The 15,229-nt window shown below is 33.9% G+C and overlaps 1 protein-coding gene across 20 annotated transcripts in view; it reads left to right on the top strand.

Moving 5' to 3' along the window:
* Positions 1–2,325: 2,325 nt before the first annotated feature.
* LOC144958080 (cytoplasmic dynein 1 intermediate chain 1-like) overlaps positions 2,326–15,229 on the top strand; it is a 49,077-nt gene continuing 36,173 nt past the window's right edge. For 11 of the 20 annotated variants that reach the window (XM_078889708.1, XM_078889705.1, XM_078889700.1 and 8 more), the window contains exons 1-5: positions 2,349–2,567; positions 3,199–3,289; positions 3,845–3,935; positions 4,420–4,544; positions 9,091–9,120. In XM_078889708.1, coding sequence (XP_078745834.1) covers positions 2,463–2,567; positions 3,199–3,289; positions 3,845–3,935; positions 4,420–4,544; positions 9,091–9,120 — 442 coding nt within the window. In that variant the 5' untranslated portion in view covers positions 2,349–2,462. Of the gene's footprint in view, positions 2,568–3,198; positions 3,290–3,844; positions 3,936–4,419; positions 4,545–9,090; positions 9,121–15,229 lie in introns of all 20 variants that reach the window. The other 9 variants (XM_078889706.1, XM_078889697.1, XM_078889709.1 and 6 more) reach the window with 5 other exon arrangements.

The raw sequence follows: 15,229 nt of genomic DNA, 5'->3' as shown, positions 1-15,229 counted from the left end.
CAAAAACAAAGTTTATTTAATCTTAGGCTTTCGACAATAATTCATACAATACAATTAAGACAAAATAATGCTACCAATCTCTCCTCATGCATTCGTTAGACTATAACAATAACGACCGTGTTATCTTTACTCCTTCCCCAACCAACCCCTAGCTTCTCGCCTCTTCATCACGAACTATCTTATGTATGTATTTCAGGACGGGCAAGTACGGAATCTGCCCACCCTTCCTTTGTATTTATTTCCTCTATAACTTAGTTGGAATTCAACTCTCTACTTTCTTAGAAGAGTATTTCTCGTATACTAATTCAATTGTTGAGAAAACTGAAACGGTGGTTGTATTTTATATATTTATTTAGTCATGACTTTTGAATAAAAGTGTTTTGTTTTATTAGAGGGAATACAATAGCAAATGACATTGTTTTGCAAAAATATTTAGTCTGGCAATAAAAATACAGCGGTAATTACTTTAAGAATTTGAAAAAAAAAAGAACTAACAAATTAATTTTTTTTAAATAAAAAAAAAACAAAAAACAAATAAGAAAATAATTTAAATAAATGAGTTTTGAGAAGCTCAAAAGAAAACGAGAAAAAAAAGAAAGAAATAATTTAAATGGATAAACAAATATATAAAAACAACACAAGTTAATACTAACTTGATATAATATTAGTAAATTAATACATTTAATTCAATACTGAAACCTTCCCAATGTCATTACATCAATGGTACCAGCACAAGTAAGGCAATAAATAAGAAAAAGTTCGTTTGCCAAAATCTCTATTTAGTGTTCATTGGTTTATAAGGTGGGCTCATTCCGTGTAGCCCGACCTAGAACTAGAGAGGCCAGACAGCAAACTCGGAGTTCACCGTCGTCAGGCGACGTGACAATGAGATGACGATGTGGGCGGAGTTGAGTGGTAAGGGGGGGGGGGGGGGGGGGGGGGGGGTGATAAAAAAGAACAGGAGCGTATCCTGGTTTATATATTACGGGGTGCATGGTGATTCTCAATCTATCAAAAATACACACAAATTTATTTCAGTACGAAGTATCAAGTTTAAGTACTAACTTTTAAAATTATCTAATTTAAATTAGATTATTTCGGACATGGTAATACAGCATGTAACTTGAAAAAAACAGGCTGGTATTTGCCCACCCTGCCCATTATGACCAGCCGTCCCTGCCTCTTACTAATTTTGATAGTTCCATGTCATTCTAAAGTCCACCCCCTAAGAGTAAGAGTTAGTCATATTCAACAAGAAACGTTAAATCTACATATTAATGCTAAACCCCGCCTTTTATGATATAATATTACTTTTGGTAAACGTCAGATGTTACGTTCAATACGCCCAAATAACAAATACCAACTATAATTTGATACTTTTATCCCCAAATACCAAGTAACACCGATGAAAGACAGTCATTTTCTAGTACTCAATAATATAATGACCAAGTTTAACTGATATACAAGCACTGTGAACTCATTAAGCCCACTTGCTAAAAGCGAACTCTCTTACACCTGGCCAACAGCAACATTTAACATTTAGGACGAGACATGACGCCTGTTAGGCGATATTACATTTTTTCTCGGACAGACACAACGCTGTTAACAGCCAGGTACTAATTTTACAACTGAGTACGGTGAGAGAAACTGAGTAAAAGCCTTTCCAAGGACTCAACTATGCGCCGAGCGAGGCTCGAACCCAGGACCTTCCGATCCGAAAGCGAGTGTCATACCACTAGACCACTAAAGAAACCGGTTCGTTGTGACAACAATCCTGAAGAGGTTGATCATATGTTTGAACATTGCATGACGGATAATGACCTGGTTGGCTGGCTGGCTGTTTCAGGATTATTCATTTAGGTTATAATAGTTACAGTAGTGTCGTCTTAGCCTTAGAAGATGCTGCCATATTTTTTATACGAAAAGCATGGAGGAAATAAAGTAGAGAACTGTAGGGGCTGCCTGAAGCCTGGGAACGTGAAAATACCAACGAAAGAGTGAAAATGGAGAGGCTTCGAATGGGAACGATACAGAGACAATGGATGTTTCGGGTACAAAACCCTTCGTCAGCACAACAATAAACAAATTAACGTGGAAAACAAATAAAATAATAAAGTAATTTAAATCATTATTTCATTTGTTTCCCACGTTAATTTGTTTATTGTTGTGCTGACGAAGGGTTTGTACACGAATCGTCCATTGTCTATATTGTTGCCATTCGAAGTCTCTCCATTTTCACTCTTTCAGAGGAAATAAACTGACTCTATGACGAAAAGTAACTGCTACGAGAGGAAAGGGGGACGAATTAATTTACGAACGAGTACCATCGGAAGTTGTGTGAAGTTGTTGAGAGAAGCTCCGAGGTGAATCTATCGATTTTGGTGACTCACAGGGAAGGGTGCATAAAATTTTCATCTCATCATTTTCTAGCCGTGTTGTTTCCTTAGTTTTCCGTTTGCACAATGGCAGACAGCAGACGGGCAGAGATTGCCCGTAAAAAGGCACAGATTGAACAAATGAGAAGGGAAAGAAAAGAAAAGGAACTCGGAAAGACACCGAAAAAAGAGGTTTGTGATTTGTAAACAATAGAGTAATTTAATATAGAGTTTGAGTTAGAGAGTCCAGCCAGTCCCCAGTTCAATGAGCCCATAATAAGTTATCTTTTTAGTTTAAGGATTAACCAGCATTCTCATTACATTTCAAAAGAGTATTCATGATTTATCATGTATGCTGATGATATTTATTTATATTGGCATGATGAATGATATGCAAACTTGGGCATTGGTTGGAGTTGGGGTGGTCTCTGTCACAAATATGTGTATGAGTATGAGTGTGAAGAATATCAACAATAAAAATCATTTTTGAGGTTGCAGATTATTCATGAAAAATCATGAGAAACCATTGCATCAACGGATCGACTCTACAATTTGTAATAAAAATGGTCCCAATTATTATTATTTTCTCTCAAATTTTTAAAGAAAATAGAGAGAATTTTGTCATTTCTCTGCACTGCTACTGCCTAATTTTCTGTCTAAATAAGTGCAAATGCTAAATAGATAGGATTTTGTATGCAGTATTTCCTGTTCCAGCATTGCAATTCCTGTGAGTGGTGTCCGAAATTGATTAAGTTGACTGTGATTCTATTTATTTGTATTCCCTAAAAGATTATGTAACACATTTTGTATATTCATGTTTCAGCTTTCAACTGCTAGTTCTGTGAGTTCGGAGACCTCTGTAGCCAGTACGGACCCTGATGCCTTGTTTCGGGATTTAGGAATTCCTATTAAAGGTATGCGAGTTTTGACTGATTTTTGTTTGAAGGAAAGTACATTGGGATTTATTTCAACAACAGACAATGTTTGAAAATAATCTGGACCATTCTGTATCAACAATGCCCTGTGGAAACCCTTTTCATCCGATAATAATAATAAGAGAGAGAGAGAGAGAGAGAGAGAGAGAGAGTATGTATTGAATTGTTTTTTTTATTTACTCAACTTAAGTTTGTTTTTATATAGCCTCTAGTAGTCCTTCAGAGCTATTAGGCTCATAGAGCCAGAGTTTATCCAGGTTTCTATAGCATGAAACTGATGCGTTCTTGCTACCCTTTGGACACTTATCCAAACCCTTTGGACAGGATGCTGGCCTATTCCAAAGTACTTTCCACCAGACCCTACAGACCCAGCCACCCTATCACTATTGGATGGACACAGGGGTCAGAAAAAATCTCGAATTCACCCGGGATCGATCACCGTCCCTTTGCATATGAAGCGAGTGCTCTACCAACTGAACTATCAGGACCCCCGTCTGGCCTCTATAATATAATTTATTATTATACATTTTCCAGATGAGCCCCCTTCTCCTGCCAGGTCTCCAGCCACAGTGCAGCAAGGCGGTGGTGGTGGAGGTGGAGAGGAAACTGTCGTGACTCAACCAAGGTTTGTCTGATGACAGATTGAAAGTCCTAAACAAAATGTCTTAAATATTATTGATCTCTGCATCCATTGTTTATTCTAAGTTCACAAATATTTGTCTGTGTTAAAATTAGTATAAAAAGCTGAGCTCTAGCCCTTCAGTCTTGTAATGTTACACTATAGTAGTAGTAGTAGCGTATGGCTACACCTCCAAATTTATTTCGTCAACCCAGCTTCTAAAGTCTTCCTCCGCCCTAAGGATGGTTTCGTAGCCACCTTCAAGTTTAGTGACTGGGCAGTGGAGGACGATGTGATCGCTGGTCTCTGGGGCTGCCTGACATTTCTGGCAGGTATCACTGTTTCGAAGTTTCCATCTGCACATATTTGATGCAATTCTGCCATGTCCAGTTAAGATGATCATGGAGAAGTTTGAAGTTTTTTGTTTGTTTTTGTTTTCATACTGTTGTGTTAGTTTATAATGTAACGTTACACTATGATCACTCTTCAGTCCACGGAGAAGGAACATACAATTGAGCATTGTGAAGGTGAATGAGACGAGCATTGCCCCGCGTGAGAATGTCTCGTATAGCAAAGAGACGCAGACAATCAACCAGGAGCCACTGGACAAAGATGGTCAGTTTTTTGTTTTTGGTGTTGTTGTTTCACGAGTTTTCATTTCTCCATCTTTGGTTGACACGTGTATGTACAAACATGGGTTGACACGTGTATGTACAAACATGGGTTGACACGTGTATGTACAAAATGGGTTGACACGTGTATGTACAAACATGGGTTGACATGTGTATGTACAAACATGGGTTGACACGTGTATGTACAAAATGGGTTGACACGTGTATGTACAAACATGGGTTGACACGTGTATGTACAAACATGGGTTGACACGTGTATGTACAAAAATGGGTTGACACGTGTATGTACAAACATGGGTTGACATGTGTATGTACAAACATAACTTAAATCGTGGTGGAAGGATGGTTATGTGTTTTAACCCTATCCTTACCAGCTATAGGAAAATCATCACATTGGTTATGATACAACCAACATTTTTCTTACTCAAATTTCTCTTGTACATCATAAAATTTAAAGAAAATGAACAGTGGGTTGTAGAGCATGTTTTGCTGAAAAAAAAATACTTATCTCAAGAACTTACTGCTATTGTGTTTGAGTTCTAAAAAAATATATTTTTGTGTTCGTTGGGTGTGAAGTTTTGGGGAAAATCCTGAAAATGGATGGTAAGGAGAGAGTTAAGTAGCATCATGCTTATATTTATCCTCTTGTTCCTATTGTTTTTAAAATGTCGAAGATATTGGCGTATGTGTGGCCCATTGCCTCAAAAAGTGACAGCATCGAGTCATAAAGAATTCCTGGTCATTCTGAGGGCATACTATATGGCACCGTGCTAGTCACTAGCATGATGACCTTAGCTGTCTTAACCACAGAGAAGAAGCCGAAGAACCGTTATGTTAGCGTAGACAATGTATTGAAGTTTAAATCCAAAATTAAAAAAAAAATAAATTGATACCTGGGTTCAGTTTCTACTCTTTAGTAAGGAAAATAAAAGTAGTATGTGTGCCATGCCGGTGCATGAAAATCAGTCACAAATCGCAGATCACCTTTTACAGACCTGCTACTACTATGAAAATTTCGTAATATTACGGATTTTTGTTACCAACCGGAGAACATTATTGAGATCTTTATGCTGGTGCCAAAGCTGGTATATATAAAAGTGTTTAACCCTCTCCTTACCACCCATAGGAAAATCGTCACATTCGTTACGATGTTACCGACAGATTTCTCATTCTGATTTCTCTTGTATATCACAACAGTTAAAGAACTGCTTTGATGACAGCTATAAATACTAAACACTGTGTTGTAGAGCTCACTGGTACTTTTTTGTTTGAGTAAAAAAGTATTTTTGTGCTGGGTGAGTGTGAATTTTCGAGGGAAATACTAAAAATAGCTGGTAAGGAGAGAGTTAAAGCATTATTTTAATGTATTGGGGCAAATTGGTCATTTTAAAAAGTAGGGTAGTTATGATGTCTACTGGGTTATGACCCCTAAAAATATCGAAATTTTCCAATTTCAAGTTCGCAGGTCTGCATTTGTCAAAAATCCCATTTTTTTCAACTTACTCATTTAGTACTTTTCAGGATATTTTGACTTTGATAAGCCATTATATCTCAACTTCTAGTCATGATAATTGCTTCAGATAAAGTACAAAATACCCAGACCAGTTCACAAACTAAAAGAAATAGTCCTCCTGACTGATTTACCTGTGCTGCCATGCATATTCTAAACTGCATAAGACGAAATTTACCAGTTTTGGATCTTTTTGATGTTAAATTCACTTTTCAACAACTGCTTCTCTCTGGCATAACACGAGCTTGAGGCTGTGGGTGATATATGAGAAGGATATGAGGAATACAAAATTGGAAAATTAGAAGAGGCTGTACCTGCTTACTTCCAAACTCGTGCAAATAAAGAACTTTCAAAAGCATTTGTTCTTAGGGACAGAAATATATCAACGTGAAATAGAGATAAATAAAACATTGTGATACAGTGAATTAACAAAATATTATACTTGCCATTTAGGTTTTTGAGGTAGGTATGAGTACGAATGAAATAGAATGTACATTCAAATGAATTTAGAAACAAATAGTCTTTGCTAAACTAAACAAATTATTGAAATAGAACTATTTCTACAAGCCTTGTGGAATCAATTTTGGTTAGCATAGAAAATGGTTTTCAATACTTTGTTACTTTTTAAAGTTAGAGATTGCCTTATTATTATTATTATTATTATAAGTATGGCTGTATTGTGAGAATCTTATTCAATATAAATTATTAGCCATTTTAGTGTTTGTTTTGTCGTATATTGGTTAAAATGTGTTATCATCGTTGAATGCTGTACTTTGAGGTTTATGAGAAATACATATGCTTTATAATCAGATGCATCGACCACTTACCGCTAGCTTTCATGGGATATTGCTTTTTAAAATTTTTTTTTTCTCCTTTTTATTCTGAGGATTTTTAAGATGACTTTTATTTTTCTGGTATTCAAAGGTCATATCTTGATTGGCCGAAATGCATTGAATTGTTTTGATCATTTGGTTGTACACTGTAGTTTTTTTTTTTTAATGGGAACATTATTGATCTATGTGTTAGCGATAGTTGTTCCACGCTTTTAGGAAAGGGGTTGTCTGCATTTTTTTATTTTTTTCCGTTCAACATTCAATTTTGTATGGGATGTGTTTTATTTTTAAAAATCTTTTTTTATTTATTGTGGTTGTTTGCCGCCCTAAATTTATTCTTTTCATGGCAAGGCTCAAGATATTTAATATTTTTAATTTGATAAAATGTTTCTGGATTTATCTTATTTATTAGAATTTTAGTTGGAGTGCCATAATTTTGCGTATAACGAAATCATTGACACGCTGTCAGCTTCCTTTCTGTATTTCCGTATATCTCAAAGCCAGAATAGTTTGTATGGGACAAAGTCATAAAAGTAAGTCTGCCATATAAAGGAATAGAATCCCAATCTATAAATTATGAAGAAAGTCAATTTCCTTTTCCTTGTCAATTGTGTATTTCTTTCATAACCATTTATCACAAGTAGCATGCCTGTCTGCCTATATGGCTTGTCCATAATTGTTACCGAAATTTGGTAACAATTATGGACTTCCTAAAGTGGAAGAAATATGACGGATTTTGATTTCACAACAATTTGGTCGCAGTATTAGAGAAAATATATTTTCTCTCTCTTTAGTACTTGCAGTGTAAAGAGAGAGAGAGAAAAAATTCTCTTTAAGTTATAAACTTTTTTAGTCAACCCATGATGTTGTCTACCGAAGAGGATGATCTTCAATATCTGTTTTAGAAGAGAGATTTACTTTTTCTGATAGGGAAATTTTGAATCGCGGCTAATTCTGTATTTTGCTACATGGACTCTTGCTGTTTTGAATTTTAAAAAAACAAACCCCGCCCCACATAACTTATTCTCAATATTTTTCAATATAGGTTTCAATTCTATCTTGTCTTCATACATCTGACTTTGTTTACCCTGGGCTTTCTCTTTTGTTTTTTTCACAAAGCTGCTGAGTAGTTATTTGTTTATTTTTTATTAGACACTGTTTGCTTGTTTATTTTTGATAAAATATTGAGTAATGGTAATGGACGCTTTATGAATACGACTGCCCTGACTCCATCAGGCATCATGTCGTGGTGAACGAAACAGTTAAAAATTTTATTCACTGTATTTTCTGGACTATTAAGCCACTACTTTTTTCAGACAATCTTGACCCTCTAGCCAATACTAGCATTTTTCTTTGTCCGTGTCAGCCAAGTGAGTAGAATAAACGACTTTTGTTGTTTAGATATTATAATGAATAAGGAATAAATTCAGGGGGGGGGGGGCTGGGCATTAGCCTTCCAAGTCTTTCAAAGCGGTCATTTAGAATGGGTTGATTTACTGAGAGAGAACAATGTCGTCTCTTAAGTTTTGAGAAATAATGCTGAAACTTGTGGACAATTTGAAATCATTTCTATAATTTCTATAATTCGGTGGGTCACTTCTGCCCATAGAATTTTCTGTTAAACAATCTCTCTGTCCATTTTTATTATACTAAAATAATGTTCCATATGCGATTGTTGTGGGGTCTAGACGTTTTTTAAAATTCTAAAATTTTCTTAGATTTCTGTTTTCTTTCTTTCTTTCTTTACTTTCGTCTTTTGTTGGTTTTTTTTCTTCTTTTTTTCCCCCCCCTCCTGCTTCAATATAAAGATAGGATTTATGCACCGATATTCTTGTATGTTGCTTCATAGCTTACAAGAAATTTTAATTTTAGCATCACTCATGGGTGTCGTGCAACAGAGATTTAATTAATGTTTTCTCACAAAGTTGCAAAATGTGCTGACTTAAATCGTATTTAAGTTTCACAAATCAACTAGCTGAGTTTCCATGCACTATAATGTGTATTCGATGTGTTTCTGTCGGGGTGGGGGATTTTTTTTTTTTTTTTTTTTACAAATGCTGATTCAAATATCTATGTCCTTCCTTTTCTTCTTTTGGTCTATGCGCTTTCCCACTCCCTATATATTTAATTCATGTGGATTGGCTATACATCTTATGCGAGTGTGTTTATTACATGTGATTTTGTAGGAAGGAGAAAGAGATCTCAGAGCAGTATGAGTAAGTAAACACTCGTACTATCGTATTTGTTGTGAAAAGCCACCGTTATTATGTACGCTATTTCATTTTTTTTCAAAAAATATTTCAAGGAATGTTTACATGGACAAGTCTGGGGTTTTTAAAAAATTAATTAAAAAATAATTTTTTAAAATTTAGATACTTTGTCATGATTTTTGCGCTTATTTTCAATTATATTTGGCTTTGGATAACCCTAAAGACAAATAATTTCCGAAATATAATTTGTTGTTCTATCATTTTGAAGAATAGGAAGAAAGAGTAAGAATTTTAAAAATAGATAACAGCTATTCTTTTGGACATTTGCTTAGATAGAAGTCGTTGATATAAAATAAGATGTGATATTGACACTCCTCACTTTCCCATGACTCTTGCTCTTATTTACAATTATATATGGATAGCCTTGAGGATAAATAAGTCCTAAAGTAGGATTTGGAGCATAGGAAGCATACCTGCCAACCCTTCCGCTTTTGGTGGAATCATTCCTATTTTCACACTTCCTTTTAGTGTTATTCCGCCATTGTCTCTAAAATTCCGATTTTCAAAAATCATGATAATGGTAAGGATAATATTTTTAAAAGAGCAAGAGGGGGGGGGGGGGGGGGGGTGAAAGAGATGAAATTCCTATTTTTTGCCTCAAATTCCTATTTTCAGGCATTCTGATTCCACTTTTAGAATGTGGAGGGTTGGCAGGTCTGAGGAAGGTACTTAGTGGGTAGAATGTGCTTTTTATAAGGGGTTTTCATTTGTGCATGTGCTGAGAAGCTCATTGATATCAAATAAGACATTTACAATAATAATATGATAAAATTACCATATAATCCATAGGCGTGTAATCATGATATAGCTCTAAGTAGGTGCATATTGGGTAAGTTGTATCGATCAATTGCCTATCAAAGAAGGGGGGTGTGGGGGAGGACAAAAGGTAGGAATGTCTGATTAATCGGTGTGGAATGTGACAGCCAAGGTGTGTATTTGGTAACATTGATTTCATGGGTCCGTACATATTGAAGGGATAGGGACGTTTATAAGAGTATTGATAATGATAGTCATGGTAAATGATGATAGTAATAATAATAATGGTATTTATAATGATAATAAAAGTAGTGATAGTAATTGTAATAATGATAATACTAACAATAGTGATAATGATAGTAACAATGATGATGCTGATGATAATAATAATAACAATTGTAGTTATGATTATGATGATTATAATAATAAAAATGATAATGATAATAATAATAATAATAATAATAATAATAATAATAATAATAATAATAATAATAATAATAATAGTAAAAATAATAATAATAATAATAATAATAATAATAATAATAATAATAATAATAATAATAATAATAATAATAATAATAATAATAATAATATTAATAGTGCACAGAAAAAGACAAATTTTCCCCAGACTTGTTCTTTCTTTGCTTCTTTTGATGACTATCGTATCTGTGTAAAATATTGTCCCTGTCAAGCATACAGACTCCAAGGTAACTTATTATATACTGCAGATTTCCATCTCCACTTTTGTTTGTCTCAGGGCGACTGGGTTCTAAATTCCCTAACAGCTTTCTCGAACTAAATTAAAACTCTGTCACAAATATAAATATTTTCAAACCTTTTACACGTGGTTTGATAAAATAATGGCTCTGTTAACTTCCTTTTGCACCTTCACCTTATTTTGATTTCCAAATGGAGATAGAATGAAGCCAAGTATTATTTTTTGAAATTAAAGATGAAATAATGTTTTATGTAGCGTACGAAGTTTCCAAATTTAAAAAAAAAAGGAATTTCCAACTGAATTAAAAGAGATATGTGATGTGATAAAATGACGGCATAGTTTTGCATGTAAAATGTCCAGCTCAGTTTTCTCTGTCGTCGTATCTGATATTTGTTGTCACATATTGATCTATTGAAGGAGTCGTAGCTTGATAGGGACAATTGTCCTCAGACTCACACTTATAAATACTTGTACGCACCAATATTACACCTGAAAGATAGAGAAAAAAACGAGAGAGAAAAGAAATTTGTTGTTTACGTTTTGCTCTGCATAGTCGTTTTCCCACTGTTTTGCTGTACAGTTCTTCTTCATATATTTGTGTGATACTATCATTTTGTACCTTTGTATTTGTGTTGCATATGATGGATACTCGATATGTGCAATGTGTTGTCAAACGCAATTACGTGGTCGTCGTTGCATCTTTCTTTATCCAGTGTTGTAGATTTAGTATGTTGTTCTATGAGTTTAAAGCTTATCCATGTGGAGATGCTTTGAATGAATCATCCTGGATCTAGTGTGTCCTTTTTAAAAATAATTTCAATGTGCAATCACTTGAAGTTTTTAATTTCAGATTGATTTAAAGATTTATTTAAGTACAGAGAAAAGGTAAATTATGTCCTGCATGTTGACTATTTACTTTGCAATTGACGGGCACAACATCCAAAAGATAGCAAGAAATTGCTATTTTCATGTTTCATTGCTATAGAACAGGGATAAACTCCAGCTCCATGGGCCTAATGACTCTGAAGAACTACTATGATATAAACGATTGAAAAGCATTTCGAGACAATTGTTGTAGAACGTTTATCTTGGGGTTTTGCTTATCTTTTTATTTATTTAACCAACAAGTAAACACTCAGGATAGTGGAAAATAGCACTTCCTTTTAATCATGTTCTCGACACATTTAATCTGAGTATTTGTAATATTTTGAATATTAGAAAAATTGTACCAATAGAAATAGATATGCTCCTTTAATAATAGCATTTTGCCTTCATTCAAATCAGATCGTGGAAATCTTGTTTTGTTTTTTAAACAAAATTTTGGTCCCCTATAGCTGTTTGTGAATTATACGTTATTGTGGACGGTATATTTTGAATAACTACTAAAATCTTATATATAAATCAACATACATGGAACAGTGAATATATTGATGATTTTAAAATTTGTAGGCTGTCATCGTGATTTATAATAGGTCTACACAATTTCTCAAATTTAGTAATAGAATGTACTTCTCCAAGTTTGGATGATGGTAGATTAGCAGTAAATTTATAGCAAAAAGCTTTCAATGTTTGGGTTTGCATTTGTTTGGAGTTCTTTTTTATTTATTTAAGCTGGTTAAGATACTGTATTGTTATCGTTGAATAGTTCATGAGCACAACACAAGCCACATACAATAAGTTCTGAGAGAAAATGCTCTCTGCCCTCTCCCTTAACATTACTAAAGTAGCACTTTCAAAACCATCAATTGAATTCATGCAATGTTGTTTGACTACTTCTCTGATTTTCATGATCAAGTTCTATTTTCACAATCATTCAAGCCACCAGCTGTTTCCTTAGTAATCTGCTTTGTTTGCCGTTAGCATAGTTACCCCTCCAAAGGGTTTTTGTCATTCAAGAGAATTGCCTTTGTCAACATTGATTGTCTGTGTTCAGGAAATTACTGGAAAGATTTTAGCTGGTGTAATGGGATTTCTTGTTGACAATATTCACTATTGGAATTTTGATTTCTCTTGGTTCACATATTTCATTCTCCTTATTTTGGATTCTTATAAGGAGTCGGAAGTAATGCACTATTTTCACTTAATTTTTTTAGCATAATATCGTGGCACATAATGAGATACAAAATTTAAGAAGACATTAATAATTGCCGTAGTAATATGTTTTTTGTTTTGTTTTTGTTTTTTTTTTTTTTGTTTTTGTTGTTTTAAAAATTTGTATTATGTTGTTTTTTCTATTAAATGATACTTGTTGTTTTTTGTTATTGTCATTACTGTATCTCATCATTTGCCAATTTTTCTTATTTTTCACCATCGTTGTATCTATTCTTTCAGCTTTCTTGTATCATCAAGTTATTTTTAAAAAATAGTTAATTGTCAGTGCTAGTTTTGTTTGGACAGTGCATTTTTAGTTCTTTTTATCTTCATTTGATTTTTGTTCATTTGATTTTTATCTTTTTCTCAAATATTCTATTTTTTACATTGCGAAATTATTTGAAGACTAAAAGATTTGTTGACAGCTTCAAATTCTTAAGAATTATTTGATAATGGCAGTGTCGTGTAATGTGAAGAAAGTCATGAATATGTTTTGGATGTTGAATTAGATTTTTGTGGATAAGGGAGCGTTCACATATTATGTCAACACTTTGGGGGGGGAGGGGGGGTCTGCCAAATGTTGACAAGTGTTGACATGGGGGAGGGGGGGGGGGGTGTCCATACCCAAGATTATGTCATCAAAAATTTGGTTATACAAATAGAATAAAAACACACCCAAGAAAAACACTGTAAAAGTTGAAGCGGATTAGTAACATATATGTTATTATTCGGATAGGACATCAGTCTTCACAAATTACTTTTTACCAGATCAGGTGATCCACCTACACCTATTCACTGCTGGGTGGACAGGGGGCCCCCGAAAAAAAAAAATGTGGCTGCGATGGGAATCAACTTGAGTTGTCAGGTCTTCAGCCACGCTCTAACAACTGAACTACCCTAAACATGTCTACATCTTCAAAATGGACTTTTTTTTTTTGTTAACATCGTATAATGCTGGCTACCAGTATTGAACAGAGACAAAGAGGTATATATCAAATTTCACACCTTTTGGCACTCAATTGTTTTTACCTCTTTTCCTCTGTTCAATAGCCACCATCACATGACTTTCACGAAAAATAGTCCATTTTGATGATGTCATCATATTGGGGGGGGGGGGGTCAAGTCAATGATGACAATTGATGACATGGGGGGGAGGGGGGGTCTAAAAGTGCCAATTTTTTGTTGACATAATATGTGAACGCTCCCTAAGAGGAATGAGCAGTGTAAAACGTGGATCATCTCTTTTCTATCTTTTTGGCTCTTTCCTTTTTGTCAAGAAAAATACTAATGTTAATGTGAACTTAATAAGATGTTTAGTAAATCCCAGACTAATGAAAATATTTATTCGAACTAATGTTTACAACTTCGATGGGGTCGAGATTAATGGGAAATGATAACTCGTCAATTCAATGTGCGACAGAAATGATAATGGGACACTAAGGTTATCATACTAATCGTTTTCATTTTGTGGCTTATCTTTTTTTCTTAGTGGTACAGCAATGATTTCATTTGTAGATCTCACCATAGAAAACTCTTTAAGAAATTAGAATGCTTTTTATGCAATGAAAATCTTGAATTGTTTATCGATTTTGCCTTTATAGCGACACAAGGGGGAGCACAATACGTTTGTTTTTTGGTGAAAAGTGCAATTTTTAATTTTGTCAGCACACGTTTTTATGTTTTGATTATTGTCTGTTCTTTGATTTCTAAAAATTTTTTTTAGTAAAGTGCTTGCTTCTTCAATTTTTTTCTTTTTATAAAATATAATTTCCAAGCTCTCTTCCTTTTTCGCATTTGTCAAAACTTTTGTTTGTTTTCCATTGATCATGCTGTACCAATATAGTCAGTCTTTTGTGGTCTCTATATTGATGGATAATGATGTTTAATCCTTTCACTAAGTTCTAAAAATGTGAATTTTTATATTGTAACAGTTTTTGTGATTAATGAAATTGTCCAGTCTTGTGGTTTGATTTCAATCTTGAGTAACGTGTATTGTTCAATATTTGTTCAGATATACTTTCAGCACATTCATAACGCAAATTTGCCAACCAATGGGATTTTTAATGTATTGTGACACGGTTTGAGATTTAAATTTAAAATACAACAATTTTGACATTAAAAAAAAAATTGTAAAAGGCAAAAGGCTGAGAAAAAGAAAGAGAAAAAGCATGTTTAAGATAGAAGTTTTGTAGCCATTTAGATATTTGGATCTGGGTGTTTTTATTGTTGGCTGTTAAAGACAAATCAAACTCTCCTGCCCTCAGCTTGCCTGATGTGTCTTCATAACATTCAGTTGATCTTTACTGTTAATTTTATGGTTCCCTTGCACATTGAAAAAAATATTGATTAAAAGGAAAATGAAGGGGAAAAAAAGAGGAATTTAGCCTAAATATGGGAAATACGCTAAATTCTTTTTGGTTGGCAAGTCTGATAATTGATGTGGGAGGTAAATTTTAGAAATTTTATTCAATTCTTTTTCTCTTTCACTCA

Source organism: Berghia stephanieae, chromosome 12, assembly GCF_034508935.2.
Source record: "Berghia stephanieae isolate SIO BIC M18660-M18661 chromosome 12, UCSD_Bste_1.3, whole genome shotgun sequence".
NCBI lineage: Eukaryota > Metazoa > Mollusca > Gastropoda > Nudibranchia > Aeolidiidae > Berghia > Berghia stephanieae.
Note: the sequence above shows the minus strand (reverse complement) of the source record. Positions and strands in the feature narration are given on the sequence as shown.